Source organism: Solea senegalensis, linkage group LG13 (assembly GCF_019176455.1).
Source record: "Solea senegalensis isolate Sse05_10M linkage group LG13, IFAPA_SoseM_1, whole genome shotgun sequence".
Lineage (NCBI taxonomy): Eukaryota > Metazoa > Chordata > Actinopteri > Pleuronectiformes > Soleidae > Solea > Solea senegalensis.
In genome coordinates this window covers 22,603,771-22,619,686 of record NC_058033.1, presented here as the reverse complement: position 1 = coordinate 22,619,686, position 15,916 = coordinate 22,603,771, and the positions used below count along the sequence as shown (strand labels likewise).

The window sequence follows — 15,916 nt, the reverse complement described above, 5'->3', positions numbered from 1 at the left end:
TGTTTATATTGGCATGGTGTTGCCTGCTATGAAGTAAATATATGTGTAGAAATACAAATAAAAAAAGTCATAACACATAAATGATAGAACTGTGTTGATTTACATTATGTACAGGTATGAAAGAGTTCCCTGTGGATCAGGACGTGTGCTGGTTTCTGTTCTGCATGTTCACTTCGTTGGCCACCACGTCCAGAGTGGGTTCTTCATCAGCTGTGATTATTCTGTCAACAAATGGACTGCCTACAAAACAGTGAGGACTTTGTTAATTCAACTCAATACTAAACCTTTGGCTATTCATATCCACACTGTAATAGTAACATTGTATATAATCATTTGCAATAATTAAGAATGGATGTCAACACACAGCACTATTATTTTGTTGGGTATTATTTTGAACGCAAACTCCCTTAATTTGAGCTACTTTAAAAATATGCTGAATAAACTGTAAAGCATCAGTTAGAAAATAAAACTGCTGAGTGATGAGAAGTGGATAATAATAATAATAATAATAATAATAATGAGTATATTCTCGTGTGTCAGTCACAAACATCACTCACCAATGCCATTTATCCTCTCTGTTGTGTCGTTGGCGAGAAACGAGGAACTGGACGACGAACTGTGGGACTGCAGCGACCTCGATGACGGAAGAGACGAAAATCCTGTCACTGACGACTTCTTCATCGTCTTCTGTGTTGCTGTGCGACTCCATTCTGTGAGGAGAGATTTGACGGCAGTGGTTTTTATACCAACCAACGACCACCTGATATTTAACTCTCAAAGTAACAGCTAACAGGATATTTTAGAGGAAGCATCATCATCTTCATCATTACACAAACAAACATATCAAACCTGAGTTTTCTGCAAGTCTCAGTCTGCCACAGCACAAGTAGACCCTCCACTGCTTCCTCACGTTGTCCTTCACCAGACAGTGGAACACAAATATAAAGAAACCTGAAGAATGAAACACAGTGGAACACAAATGTAAAGAAACCTGAAGAATGAAACACAGTGGAACACAAATGTAAAGAAACCTGAAGAATGAAACACAGTGGAACACAAATATAAAGAAACCTGAAGAATGAAACACAGTGGAACACAAATGTAAAGAAATCTGAAGAATGAAACACAGTGTAACACAAATATAAAGACACCTGAAGAATGAAACACAGTGGAACACAAATATAAAGAAACCTGAAGAATGAAACACAGTGGAACACAAACATAAAGAAACTTGAAGAATAAAGAACATAGATGTTGAAATGATAAATGATAGACTTGGAAGGGTTCGGTTTCCACTACATACGCAGTTATATGCGATACATACTATTTTCTTAATCTTATAATAATCTTGACAAACATGACAAACAAAAGTAAACTCACCCTGCAGCGAGTTAAAGATGGCAAAGAGGTACATGAACGCCAGGTTCACCGGACCCCAGGCGAAGAAGGCAAAGCCCCAGGTGAGACCCAGCAGGATGGTTATACCCAACACACTGCGCACATCCTGAAAGGTGGTGCGATGCTGCGCGTTGTGAGGGTTCTGCCTCTTTATTCGACACAGCTGGACCAACACCACTATTAACATGGCAAAGTTGAAGAGGAAAATGACACAGAAATAGGCCACAACTGCAACATAGAAGGCAATGTCATTCTTCAGCCAGCAGCTGTGGGAGAGAAGGAAAGCATCAGTTCATGTATCTGAGTCATGGACACGAGGTCAAACAATGCATCTGAGAATCAAACTTACAAGTCATCACTAGTACCATCAGGAAACCTTCCATAGGAGACCAGACCATAGTTATCCTTGTCAATGGCAATGACTATAATGACCACGAGCATGGGGACGCCCCAGCCGACCAGCGAGAACCTCAGCATGTAGTGTGATATGTAGCTGTTGAAGACTTTCACGAGAGCCACGTACATGTGAACAGCCTCCAGTCCCATCCAGGTAAAGGAAACAAGAAGGAAGTAGTGAAGGAACCAGGCAGTGGAGATGCAAAGGCCCACGGCCTCTGGGTAGAGCGCCAGCCAAGCATCGCACAGGAAGACGAGGTTGAGCATCAGCAGAGCCAGACACAGCTGGATCAGGATTTTAGATGGGATGTCCTTACGCAGCTTCCTGCAGGGATGAAATGGTTCAGAAAATGTGGAAAAGCAAAATATCATAGTTTCACTGTAAGAATGAATGAGACTCCTCCTCCTTTTCCCTGCCTCACTGTGTCATCACCTTCTCCACTTTCTACTTAATAAACAATAATATACAAAATATACAATAAAACACATTACATTACATTACGTTACATGTCATTTTTTTTTGTCGTCTTAGTCGAAACACAATATTCATTTAGTATATTCTCTTCGTAGTAAGAAGAAAATCACAATTGTTGAGGCTTCAAAACGAGAGTCCAAGTACATCCAATATCAATCTGTTTTTTCTCAGGCTAATTCTAAGAAATACACATCACTTAAATGTGGAATGTACAGCTGTAAATACTAACTCAAAGGCCAAGTAGGTGAGGAGGGTGATGGACAGGAAGATGGCTGAGACTCCGCAGCCGATATATGTGATAAAGGTGAGGATTGTTGCGTGAAGTCGGTCGGTTAGAGTCTCTCTGGAGAGGTCCTGTAAGAAAAAGAAAAAGGAGTCGTCACTACAGCGAGCAAATCATTAAAATACACGTGAGGAAGTTTGTCTCTTACCAGCAGGATTGCAAAACTGGTTAAATGGTTGCAGCTACAGGTTGTTATGTTGTCTGTGCTATTTAAGACAGAACAACCTTCAGGATTCCAACCACCGGAGCCGCCTGTTGGTACAAAACACAGATGAAGCATATTTTCATCTTTATTTGATTCTGATAAACATGGTGAAAAAACACAAACTCACTGTTGGACGCAGAGTCCCAGAAAACACACACGGGCACAAAATCATCCTGTGGTCGTGAAAAAGGCACAAGAACTTTAAGGTTTAAGTCGTGAGTCGGGTACAAACTAAATAAATAAAGAAAGAAATGCATAACTCACTGGAATGGGTTCCGTATTCTTCAGGTTTATAGTAACATTGTCCTTCAGTCCTGAGATTGACAGGTTGGCCACACTCGCTCCTAAGATGCCACTGTTAAGTTTGTGTGTTCCCATCGATTTGTCCTGCACGGCCATAATTATAAAGACGTTATAAACAGTGTTTCAGATGAATGGCAAGGATAGTACTAATGTTTCATGTGAATGACTATTGGACCTGGAACACTGTGCTCCTCTGGTAGAAATGAAAAAGGACTCTTGAAGCCAGCTGCTGTTGTTCAGAGGTCAGATGTTGTGTGAGCGAGGAGGGAAGTGTGATGGAGCCTTGAGGAGCGCTGGAATCTCCACGAACCTGAAACACAAGCAACTCAAGCTGAACCTGCTTATTAAAAAAAAAAATTGTATTGCACTTATGACTAGCACTTCATAGTTTGTTCTACTTGAAGCTCTTACTTACTTCTAGCTCTTATTTGTACCCAAATGTTTAAATGCACTTTTGTAAGTCGCTTTGGATAAAAGCGTCTGCTAAATGACATGTAATAATGTAATACTTATTATTACTTATTGTTATTATTGTTGTTAACATACTGGAGGAAAATGACAACACATTCACTTTTTATGGTAGAACATTAGTTGAAATTATATTATCAAGAAATCCATTGTAAAATGTCAATTCTTCTTTTCTTCATTGATTAAGCAGAGCACTTCTAAATTTCCCCACACAATGAATGAATGAATGAATGAATGAATGGATGAATAATACCTGCACGTTACTGGGGTCTGAGATGGAAAAGCTGGTCTCCTGAAAGTTGGTGCCATCTGCTGGTTTCACAGACAAAGCCAAAGCTCGGGACAAGAGTGTTTCTGTCTGATCCAGGACCAGCTTCAGCCCGACTGTGTCAACAATTCCTATAACACTGATGGAACATACAAGTCCACATTTTCAGTCACTTCACTCATATAAGTATTAATATAATATGTTAGGCTTTCTCTTATAACAACACTACACTAGCCTTTCATTTCATTTCAAAGAAGAAAAACAGTGTTAACAACTACATTAAAGGTCCAGTGGGAAACATTTAGCAGGATTTATTTGCAGTAATTAAATGTACTACCCATAAGTATACTTTTATATGTATATAATCACTTTAAAATGAATAGAATAATTAGCATTGCCAACTGTCCTGTATTACACGGGACATCCCATATTTAAATTAAAAAAGAAATGCCCTGTTGGGTTTTAAATAAAAATATGCGTTCCGTTTAAATCTGGCGTTGATCATTTTTCCACATTTAAAGCAACATTTGTTGACTTAGAAATAAACATATTACATAGTACACGTAATCTAAACTTTAAACTTTAGGTGAAACTAGATTATCATTATTATTAGCATTGCTATAGAACCAAATAACAAATTAAAGCAAAATAAACACTTGAACATACATTGGTGTGATAACAACTACCTTATATTTACCATTAGATTTAGATTGAACTATTTCATATATTTCTAAGTCAACAAATGTTGCTGTAAAACACTTTGTGGTCAGGTGAGGGCGCTGTGAGCACAGAAGGTCAGAGGTTGATTTGTTTGACTTTGGCAGGTGCTGACACTTAATCACTGCACACAGTTTGATGAACAGACACACGACATGTGCCGCTGCTGCTGCTGCTGCTGCTGCTGTTTGTTCCTTCATTAAAGAGTGGGAACTAAAGTTTGATTGGATTAAAAGCCAGTGAGATTTCTTGACAACAGCATATTCTGCCACAGAGACTCACAAGAAGAAAACACAAGCTCAAGGTAAATGTGATGAAACAAGGTTTCATGTGAATGTCATACGATGACTCACATTCTGTGTTTTTATTTCATCCTTTGACTCATTATCTCTTCTTAAAACTCATCTCTTTTCATTGATTTCATTTCATTGTTGACACTGTTTGATTTCTATTCAAGGATTATTAGTTATTCTATTTTTAAAGATTGTGGTTTTGCTGTTGCTTTTATGCACATTGTATGTCTTTTAAATGATTATATGTCTTTTGTTTTTAGCCTTTTGCTTCTCTGCCTATAATTATTTATTGTGTCTTTTATTTGTTCTTTACAGCACTTTGATCCACTGTGCTTGCTTTAAAGTGCTTCACAAGTAAAGTTGGATTTGATTATTTTGGTATGAAGTTTGGCAAAAAACAATTCTGACAAGAGGAAGTAATATTTTCATATACTGTAAGTGTGTGTGTGTGTGTGTGTGTGTTGCATGAATGGCCTGAAGTCTGTCATCTGTGATTTATCGCCTTGTTAATATAAGGTTGGCTTTCTGTCATGTGTGTACGAGACAGCAGGTGGCGCTGTCATTGTTGCAACATTCTGACAAGTGGTGATGTCATTTATAGGATGTTTAGTGGCAACATTACACCACATAGTGTCCAGTTCTAACACTTTCATTGTAGATGTTCTTATTTTGCTCGGTAACGTTTGTGTGAGAGAGAGAACTGATCCATGCATTTGATAGTTTTGTTTATAGCGCCCTCTATTCTGAGACCTAAATGTTTGCAAGAATAATGGAATAAGACTAAGAATAATGGTGTGTTTCCTACCGTAGTCTGAATTTCTGAGTTCAGGAAGTTTGAACTGGAAAATCCCGTCAGAAAGTGAGAGCAACAAATGGTAAAAGGCATTTTCTAGTCTTCATGACCACTCAAGCAACGTTGCTTGAGTTTTGCTATTCACCCATTTCACACCCTCTCACTCACACTTTCATGCATCATGTGCAGCACTTTTGTTCCATTGCTCCACCACTGAGCTACCCCCAAACTAGATTGTGAGATGGCACAATGTTTCACTTGAAATCAGTCGTATGCATAGAACCGTTTGTGAACATGTTGCTATGCTTTTTGTGTGTGTTTCACATTTTGGACCTTTAAACCTTAGTGTGTTGTGTGATGTGTCACCTGGCTGCAGAGTTGGCCAGCTGCTCAGGAGTACCACCGATCAGATTGCTGACAATATGTACTGAGATGTTTCCCAGAATCAGGCTGATGGTCACCTGACCTGACAAAATATCCTGCAGCTCAGACACCACGTAATCCACCTGGCTGGAGTTCAGTTTGGACATATTTCTGGTCATTTCCAGAAGAGCGTAGGCTCTGTCTTCAGCTGCATTTCAACAAAAATCTAAATGAATTTGATTTGATTTAACGATACTACACTGATGAAATGACTGTAACTGGTGCTGAGTGTCATGACATACCTGACAAAGCAGCAGTGGTTATAGACACGTTTGCAGTCGTGTTCATGGTTGTCGTCACTGTGGTGTTCAGAGGGGATGATGTGACATTGATGGATGAGGTGGTGTTTGGTTCCATGGTCGTCACATTTGGGCTGACCGTCGTTAAAGTGTCTGGGACACACTGCTCCTGCAGTTCTACCACCACAGCCTTTTCCTTTTCACTATAAAGAAAAACAGACAAACAAACATGTAACTTCCATGGATGAATGATACTCTCCAGACATTGTCGTGGGGAAACTCATTTTAAGAGTTCTGTTGGATCAGGGTTAGATCAAGAGTTTAAAAACCTGGGGACTCCCACACCAAACAGAACTGAGGAAGCCATTTGGATTTTGGAGAGACAAAACCTAACCTAACAGAAGTCCAGTTTAGGTCAGGAGGTCAGGAGGTCAGGACCATGTTTCATCTAAAATATTATTTCCACACCCATTTTGGATTTAACAAATACTTTGCAAATTTAACATTTTCTTGAAAGTTTGATGATGTTTGATGTTCAGGCCTAGCCCTGTTGCCTTTGTTTTTAGCAATGACTGAGAACCTTCACTGACATTCTGTATAATCTATTAGATGAGTTTCAGTTAGAAGGTAAGAGAATCATAGAGTAATCATACAAACCAGGTGAGGATGACAGGCTGATCTGAGCAAACCGTCGCAGGCTTAATCTCACTGTTGTGCCATGTGAACTCAGAACTCAACGAGCTGTCGCTGATATTTCCACAGAGTGCTGCGTTACATTTGACATAAAACACAAAACACAAGTTTCTGGGTAAACACCTGCGTTCAGATGTTTGATGTGTAAATGTGTCTGTGGTGAGTGCACGCACCTGCACGGGTCACCAGTCCATTAAAAGTGATTAATTCACTCGAGCCAATCATATCCTTCATAAATGAAGACACGTTACAGATCGGAAGCTGACGGTCAAAACGCAGGATCACGCTGCAGCTCCGAGAACTGGAATTAAAAAAAACAAAGATGTTCAGGTTTCAAAGGATATGTCAGACAGTCTCCTGGTGGGATTAGATGGATTAGACTCACTGTGCTGTTGTAGATTCACAGTCCATTTTATGTTCCTGTGTGGAAATTTCAGTTTGAGTCCATTTTCCAAAATAAAGAGTTTCAGCTGTGTGATTACGCTTTGTTGGCTTTTTACCTTGAGTAGTGTTGCAATGGTGGCAGATGAACATGAATCACTGCAAAGACATAAACATTCATTGTGAATTAAAGCACATCTCTTCACACACACACACATGTATGTATGTATGTATATATATATATATATATATATATATATATATATATATATATATATATATATATATATATATATATATATATATTTATTTGCAGACTTGAAGAATCACACAACCTACTCTGTACAAATGCTGGTTTCTTTTGGTGTCGAACTCTGACAAGAAAAACATCACATTTTGATGTTACAGCAATCAAAGAAAATGAATGTAAAACAGATGGTCTATCTGTGAGAGCAAGGCAACTTACTTTAGGCAACACATCCGAAAGCTGCACCTCTGGATTTCGTAATGATAATTGTAAAGTGTAGTAAGCATCTGAAACAAATCAAACATGTCATTTCTATGAAGCTTTTATAGAAATGAGTAATAACGAAAAGAATAATCTGGCGGCTTTGTAAGAAGACACTAACCTGTCCCATTACAGTAAGTAGAGCAGGTACAGGTGTTGTTCTTTGGTTCTAAACACAATAAATACAATACCTTAGTTTGGTGATGTAGGGTTATGCACACTAACCACAACAACACAAATGTTTGTCTTTGACATTCTTGTCACATTCCAACATTCTTGTAATTTGACTGGAGAGAAGCAAAGACTAAAGTTTCCTTTGTTATTGTGGATTATTGACAAGCAGAAGCAAAGGGACATACAGTATATAAAGAAATGTAAGAGCTCACCTGGACGACAGCTAACAACTTCCTCATATGCCGTCCCGGACTCATCACTGTTGAATTATTAAAAATGTTATTTAGCAGCCACCAAACTCATTCAGCAATAAAATGACAGGATATGTCATATGTCAATATGACAGGAAGTCTCACCAGGATTTTCTTACTGGGCCGTTGTAAACGCAGCTTTTTCCTTCTGGTTTGCTGCTGCACTCGGCTTTCAGTCCGTCTGTGCGGGGTCACAGAGGGTCAGTTGGACTTTTGCACCTTTTAGGTTGGGTAATGGTGTTCCTCACATTTATTCAGGACTCACCAACTGGACTTGCTTCTTTTCCCACCACATGGATGTCAGAGGATGTTTTACTGGCTGCACAGAGAGTCCGGAGGATACAACATGGAGCTAAACTCTGCCTCAGCTGCAGTGTGACCGAGCACTGTGTCGTTCTAAAATGTAAAACGAGTGTGAACAACAAAGAAACCTTTCACACAGTAACTATTAAAACTAGTGTACAGAGGCTGAAACTGCTGCGAATTAGAGTTAACGTTTTACCTTATTCCTGTTTTTACATCGCAGGAAACCTCAGACCCCTGTTAAAACACATTTTGATGAATGTGATGCTTTTATTCACACACTTGGACCCAAATATGCATGTAGATGCCACTTACCTGAAATATGCCAGCTGTTTCACTGAGCCTGCTAAAAAATAAATTGAGACATTCATGAAAAATTTGATTTAAAGTGAACTAAAATGATTGAGTCATTTGCTTCTTCTGCTGCTGATACTCAGCTAAATCATTTCATAGCAAAAGTAAACCAAAAGTATGAGGTGCCTAAAAAGTGTTGAAATCTTATGTGTCATCACTTTTTAACTTCTTCTCTGAAACACAAAGCTCTTCAGTCTCATTTAAACAGCATGGCTGCTAAAGTACTCACTTTCTCCTTCTGTCCACAGCGTTTACATGCATGTTCAAAGTCCAGTTTAGGCCATTGTTCGGTTTTCTTAGTCCAACTTAACTCGAGCTAGTCTTAGTCAGACTAACATACCTTGACCATGCGATTCATAGTCTGATTACTCCTGCATGCATACGCTTAGTCAGACTGGAGTCGGAGTGGGCGTTCTGACTGTTAAAATCTGGCCTGAAGATGCTCTCTCAAAACTACAAGATTGCTTCAATATGACAGATTGGGATCTCTTTGAACACCAGGAGCTGGAGAAGCACACTCAAACTGTGCTGGACTATATTCGGTTTTGCATGGGGAATGTGACTGTGGACAAAACCATCTGGGTTTTCCCACACCAGAAACCCTGGATGACTAACCAGTCCACACACTCCTCAGGACCCGCAACGCTGCCTTCAGGTCAGGGGACAGAGCACTGTACAGTGCTGCTCGAGCTGACCTGAGGAGAGGAATTAAGAGAGCTAAAGCGGACCATAGGTTGTGTATAGAGTCCCATCTGTCCAGCAACAACACACGGGAGGTATGGCGGGGAATACAGGATATCACCAACTACAGAGACTGTGAGGCACCAACAGCAGACCGCAGTGTGATACTGGCGGAGGAGCTTAACAGCTTCTTTGCTCGGTTTGAAACATCTCAGCAGTTCTCATCTGCCCATGCCCGGCCACAGTCCCCACCTGCCTCCTGCACTACACCACTTACTGTACAAGAGCACGACGTCAGACGGGTGCTTCAGCAGTGAACGTCAAGAAGGCTGCGCAGTCATACCACCCTGGTGAAGTTTCCCATCACCAGCCTGAACGATTACCGGCCGGTGGCCCTCACTCCGGTAGTCATGAAGTGCTTCATGAGAGACTCGTTCTTCAGCATATTAAGGACTATCTCCCTGTGGATTTCGACCCGCACCAGTTTGCATACCATGCAAACAGATCCACAGAGGACGCCATTGCCATAGCCCTTCACTCTGCATTGAACCACCTGGAGCAGCAACATAGCTATGTCTGGATGCTCTTTGTGGATTATAGTTCTGCCTTCAACACAATAATCCCTGACAGACTCACCGGTAAACTGGTCACTCTTGGCATCCCCCCTCTCACTTGTGCATGGATTAAGGACTTTCTAACCAACCAACCCCAGGCTGTGAGGCTTGGCCCCATCCACTCCTCCACCCGCACAGTGAGCATCGGCTCCCCGCAGGGCTGTGTGCCGAGCCCCCTCCTGTACTGCCTCTACACTCACGACTAGCCTGGCCCACACTAGCAACACGATCATCAAATTTGCCGACGACACTACGGTGGTCGGACTCATCTACAGAGAGGAGGTCCTGAAGCTGGCAACCTGGAGCTCAGAGAACAACCTCTCTCTGAACACCAAGAAAACCAGAGAGATCATCATCGACTTCAGGAAGCACAGTGCCAACCCAGCCCCCCTTTACATCAGCAACGAACAGGTGGAGACCTTTAGGTTCCTTGGCATTTGGTTCCTACACTTCCTGAGAGTCCTCAAGAAGCATAATCTTAATTCCAACCTGCTGCTGGCCTTCTACCGTTCATCTATTGAGAGCCTGCTGACCTACTGCATCACAGCATAGTACGGCAGCTGCACCGTGGCAGACAGGGAGAGGCTGCAGAGAGTTGTGAAGGCAGCTCAAAAGATCGATGGCTGCCCTCTCCTATTCTGATGGACATCTACATCTCCCACTGCCTCAATAAAGGCAATCAGTAAGGACAGCTCCCACCCTGGCTCTGATCCGTTTGATCTGCTGCCCCCAGGAAGGCGCTATAGATGCATTAAGTCTCAAACACATTCAGAAATAGTTTCTTCTTATTTATATATTTACCTCCCAGACTAGTGCACTTTACCTTTACCTCTACTGCTTTATAATGACATTAAAGGCATTCAATTCAATTCAATTCAATTCAGTTCTGTGCATTCTGCCCAGTCTTTGACCCGGAAGTAGAAGGAGACTGCAGTATTGCTGAGCCATGCTCCGTCTGATTTTGTCATTTTCTCTTCCGCATGTATCCTCAGATTTGCCTTTCTTAGTCAGACTACGGCTTGAGCTCAATGAAACTGTGCATGTAAATGTTCTGAGTGCAGAAAACAAGTTGCAGAACTTTGACTTGAGATAATTTTATGCTTCCAATGACTAAAATATTTGCTTTTCAAAAAATCATGTCACTGATACCTGGTTTCGGTCAAACTGCCACTGACTTGACGAACTTCCCGCTCTTTGTGTAATTGAGCCATAATTGGTGACTTTAATGGCGTGTCCTTTCTGATGACGAGGCTGCGCTCAGTTGATCCTGCATCACTACTGCTGCTGCTTTGTGATGTTGCTGCTTGTGTAGATGTTGTTATTGTTGCTGGAGTTGTCGGTGCTTTAGTTGTTGTTGCTGCTGTAGTTGTTGCTGTTGTGGTCGTCGGCACTGTGGTCAGTGTTGCTGCTCTGGTCGTTGCTGCTGTAATCTTCGGTGCTGGGGTTGTTGTCGTTGCTGTTGTAGCCGTTGCTGCTGTGGTTGTCGTTGCTGCTGTACTTGCTGTTACAGTCGTTGTTGCTGCTGTAGTTGTTTCTGCAGAGGTCGACGATAGTGGTGTCGTTGTTGTTGCTGTCGTTGTTGGTGCTGCTGTAGGTGTTGTTGCTTCTGTTATTGCAGTGGCTCCATCTGTGATCGTTGTTGCTGCCGTAGTAATTGCTGCAGCTGTGGTCGCGGCTGTTGTCTCATTTGCAGATGATATTTGTTTAGAGGTAGTTGACTTTCTTGGAGACACACAATCCCCCAGCTTGTTTTGCAACACTTGATCAAGCTAGAGGTACAAATGACGCACATAACATTTAATCACAGCCCACATGCACATCATAAATCTGCTACTTAAGACATAAGAAACTATAACCAGTTTTTCAAACACACCCAGGCCTTAATGTCTGACTCGTCCTTCTTCTGTCCAGTGACAAACACAGTGACATCAAGGAAGTAGTAAACTGCAAAAGAAAACAAAGGAAGACCAAAGTTGGTGGGAACTGATGTTCACAGCATTGAGGTCTGCAGGTCTGCAGAACATCTGTAGCCTGTATCCACATTCTACATCCCAGAACCCAGAACCCTTTCACAGGGGCAGTCTTACTCCTCAAGACGAACACTAACGTGTTGTTAAAGAGCCGTTTCATCAGTCAGAAACCAATAACTCACATTCCCAATGTATTCTACATCACCGACACCTGTACTAGAGGTTGTAATAATCAGCTGATTCATTCATTAATAATCGGTTGATGCATTCATTAATTGGTCATCATTGTTTTGTGAGATCAGACGAAGTTTGGATTGAACAGACTGGTAACCACTGTCACTAAAACACGTATTGTTTCAGCAGCAGGATGGAAATCAGTAGTTTGGGTTTGTCAAAAGGCTGGAGCGGTTATAATTAGGACCTAATCTCAGTGTTTAAAAGTTTACCTGACGTCTGAGCAGCTGTTATAGGAATGGTATCAATGATGGAAGGTTCAGTCGAGGTTTCTACACAAGACGCTTGATCTGATGGGAATAAAAAAAACAAATGACAGTCAGTCTGCGAAAAACAAAAGACACTCGAAACTTAAACTTTGTTGCTTTATTGGGATTTTTTGTGGGCTTTTATCAGTAAATTCCATGTACTTTTCTTTAGGACTGAGGGACATTTATATGAATTAATAAGATTGTTTTGAGACAGAAATACAAAATACATTTATAAAATGTAGTGTAGTGTAATGTGTCATTCTGCATTTTTAGTAGCATCTAAGCATACTTTTAACATATTTTGTTGCTTAGAAAGGCTGAGAAGCTCAGGTATGCAGCATGTGGCAGTTGAAGATATAATATTATCATATTTTCCACCTTCACAGTGAAAAAAAAAGCATTGTAGAGTTTTGTGTGATTAGCAAAGAGATGGCAGTCAAAGTAGATCATCAGGTTACAGTATAATTTAGAAAGAATTCAACACATTGGCGTGTGTGACATGACTGAATGACGAGCATGTCGGGCGTGTGAGTTATAAATAGACTCTCGACAGACATCTCCGCTCTATTGTCTGCCTTTGCTAACCTGTTCATGGTTTTTTGAAGTGTTGCTTCACAGCTGTCATCAGAACTCACCTGCCAATAGGACGACCAGCAGTATCTGCAGCCAGTATAGACGTCTGATACCTGGATGTTTCATTCTGGAACAGTTATTTGATTGTTAATGACCTGTATATGCTTTGTATTGTTGTATGACAGCAGAGGAGGAGAACAGTCTCAATGAGTGAGTCATGGAAAACTTAATGAACACCTTTGCCCACTCACACCGACGCTAATGAAAGCTAAGACTCTTTCGTAAGCACATTCTGCTAATAATCCATTCTCATACTAAAGAAGTGAAGCAGTGACCACATTCCTGCTCTGACACACCTTTGAGTATAAACAAAGTACAAAACCCAGCAAACAGTATATTACATATAGGCATTATGGGCACATTTCACACAAGCTTCTGTTCAGGTAACAGTTTAACTTATTTACTTTAAATATTAGCCATATTGTGTTTTAAAAGGCTTAATATTGTTGACCTCATGGGCAAATATTATCAGTGGTAGTGAACAGGCAAGTTCCAGGTATTACGGGTCTATAGAAACTAATGGTAAAATGAGATGGTGTGGAATAGAGTAGATATGGTGAAAAAAACCAAACCCGGGTAAAAACAAGCAATAGTAAATTCTGAATCCAAATGAAAGGAGCCATCTTTCACATCCTCTGTTTAAAGATTCACTGAAAGAAAATCATAAAATACACTGTGACAAAGATTAAAAGGATGTTATTAGTAGCATTTGAAAATAAAAACCAAATGTAACCTTTGTATTGAAAGAAAGTAGCTTGGTGTAAAATTCTCATCCTAACATGCTCCAGAATTATTATTAATAATCCGAAGCAAAAACAGATCAACACCGCCGCCACAACTTTACCTGCGCCGCCATGAAAATCCACACGAGCAAATCCTGGGAGCTTGTTTGAGTTCTTCACTTTTTTTACAGAGCATAACTTCTCCTTGAAAACAAAGTCAAATCACAGTTGTAAAATATGCACTGTCTTCTGTCGATAGACAAAAAAACCTGTCTTCAGATGTTGACAAGCTGCCCTGTAAGTTCAGTAAGTTCCTGCCTCATGTGGTACACCCTTATAGTGCCGGTGTGACAGGACAACGGCGTGTAAATCCACTTTACCCTGAGAAAGAACTGATGAACAACTCCCGTATAGAAAATAATTGTATTTTCCCAGCAGATCAGAAAATGCCCAGTGTGCTCTACCTTCTACTAAGTACTTAATGGCAGAGGAGTATTTTGTGCTTTGTTTGTTTGTCCTTGAAGCGACGCCTCAGGGTGTGTCACTGACAGACAGCACTGTAAACAACAGTTCCCACGGTAACACTACAGAGCGTAAAAAAAGAACCCTGGCAAAGTCACGCATTATATCTTTGTCATACACCTGCTTTTCAGGACTATGAATGGGAGGAGCTTGTACCTCACTCACTGCCTCTTCTATGTTTTTCATTGTTCTGACAGGAACTAGGAAGAGATAACATATCAATCCAGTGTAATCCTCCTCCTCTCGTACAAAGCACTTAATGGGAGTGAAAGTCGCAAAAATTTCATTTAAAAACTACAGTTTTTCTGTATATCTCACATTTGTTGTAGTAAGCAAACATGTAGTTTTACCTTATCATCCGAACAGAAAAACTTTGATCAATTTTATGTCTTTGTCAGTTCTATCTGAAGGTTTTGTAAATGCAGTCTTATTCAAAATGAGGTTGCATTGATGGTCAGGGTTATGGTCTTCGCTTAGAGAGCTACGTTCATCTCTAATTTTACTCTTGTTTTTGAAGTTGGAGAATAGATGTTCTGAAATCTTTATGAAGGATTCTTTGATATATTATTCTCCATCTGTGAACGGCTTCTCATGCCTGACTATTTCCTGAGCCCAGATCTCATATCCATCTGGATATTTCTTTTTCTGGAAATGTCTTGTCAATGCAACATTTTACTTTTTTTTATTGTTTGCTAATTTCTCGCCACATATAAGAATATTAATATGTGTCGTCAGCAGTGAAAGCAAGTGAATCTGCCCACATATCAGTAAACTTTCTTTTCTTTGATTTATCCACAGTTAGCTTACTCAATAGCTGCATTACATCGCGTTGTCAGTTTGTAATGCAGACTTAAAAAAATAATTTATTTTAATGTTACAAGTTCACCGTAATCTGCAAATGTAGATAAAAAAAACAACAACAAACTAAAGGTAATATAAAACCATTTTTAATTTAAAATAAATCTCATTATTTATTCTTTTTTCCCCCCAAAAGCCACAGGGAGCTTCAGCAGAGGGATGGAAATGATCCAGGTGTTTTATGACAGCTGGCATCTGTAATGTTGCATTACTTCCTGCTCCCTCTACTTGCTTTGTACCTTTACGTTCCTCAAATGTGGCAAAACATGAGCGACACTTCCAGAGCAGAAACGGCAGTGAACTAGATCTTTCCATGACTAAACATGGTGGCAGCTTGGACACTGAGACTCTTGCTTGGCTGTTTGTCTTCCTTTAAATAAATAAGATTGTGTCCCACCTCTTTTTTCTCAACAAAATGACCTAATTGCTGTGTAAATACTGATACGCCTCAGAGCTTTATATAACTCATTGTTCATTGTTCATAGCTTCACCCACTGTAGTGTCTG

At 40.4% G+C, this 15,916-nt stretch overlaps 2 protein-coding genes across 3 annotated transcripts; both read right to left on the bottom strand.

Moving 5' to 3' along the window:
* Nucleotides 1-77: 77 nt before the first annotated feature.
* LOC122779386 (adhesion G-protein coupled receptor G2) lies at nucleotides 78-11,546 on the bottom strand. 2 transcript variants are annotated; one of them, XM_044041671.1, is made up of 26 exons: nucleotides 11,370-11,546; nucleotides 8,887-8,917; nucleotides 8,771-8,808; nucleotides 8,534-8,664; nucleotides 8,374-8,449; nucleotides 8,230-8,276; nucleotides 7,965-8,012; nucleotides 7,802-7,869; nucleotides 7,675-7,709; nucleotides 7,455-7,494; nucleotides 7,340-7,374; nucleotides 7,128-7,255; nucleotides 6,919-7,027; nucleotides 6,265-6,464; nucleotides 5,966-6,170; nucleotides 3,782-3,935; nucleotides 3,236-3,370; nucleotides 3,022-3,144; nucleotides 2,885-2,930; nucleotides 2,701-2,804; nucleotides 2,499-2,623; nucleotides 1,748-2,119; nucleotides 1,381-1,664; nucleotides 850-951; nucleotides 558-710; nucleotides 78-240 (listed from the first exon to the last, which is right to left on the bottom strand). In XM_044041671.1, the coding sequence occupies exons 1-26, from the start codon at nucleotides 11,429-11,431 to the stop codon at nucleotides 137-139; spliced, it is 2,955 nt and encodes a 984-aa protein (XP_043897606.1). In that variant the 5' UTR covers nucleotides 11,432-11,546; the 3' UTR covers nucleotides 78-136. The 2 variants fall into 2 exon arrangements, with proteins under 2 accessions (XP_043897606.1, XP_043897607.1); XM_044041672.1 differs by having other exon boundaries at nucleotides 8,887-8,914.
* Nucleotides 11,496-14,494, bottom strand: LOC122779741 (integumentary mucin C.1-like). Its single transcript, XM_044042330.1, has 6 exons — nucleotides 14,153-14,494; nucleotides 13,311-13,375; nucleotides 12,637-12,714; nucleotides 12,094-12,164; nucleotides 11,549-11,989; nucleotides 11,496-11,507 (listed from the first exon to the last, which is right to left on the bottom strand). The coding sequence occupies exons 1-6, from the start codon at nucleotides 14,224-14,226 to the stop codon at nucleotides 11,496-11,498; spliced, it is 741 nt and encodes a 246-aa protein (XP_043898265.1). The 5' UTR covers nucleotides 14,227-14,494.
* Between the last annotated feature and the right edge of the window lie 1,422 nt (nucleotides 14,495-15,916).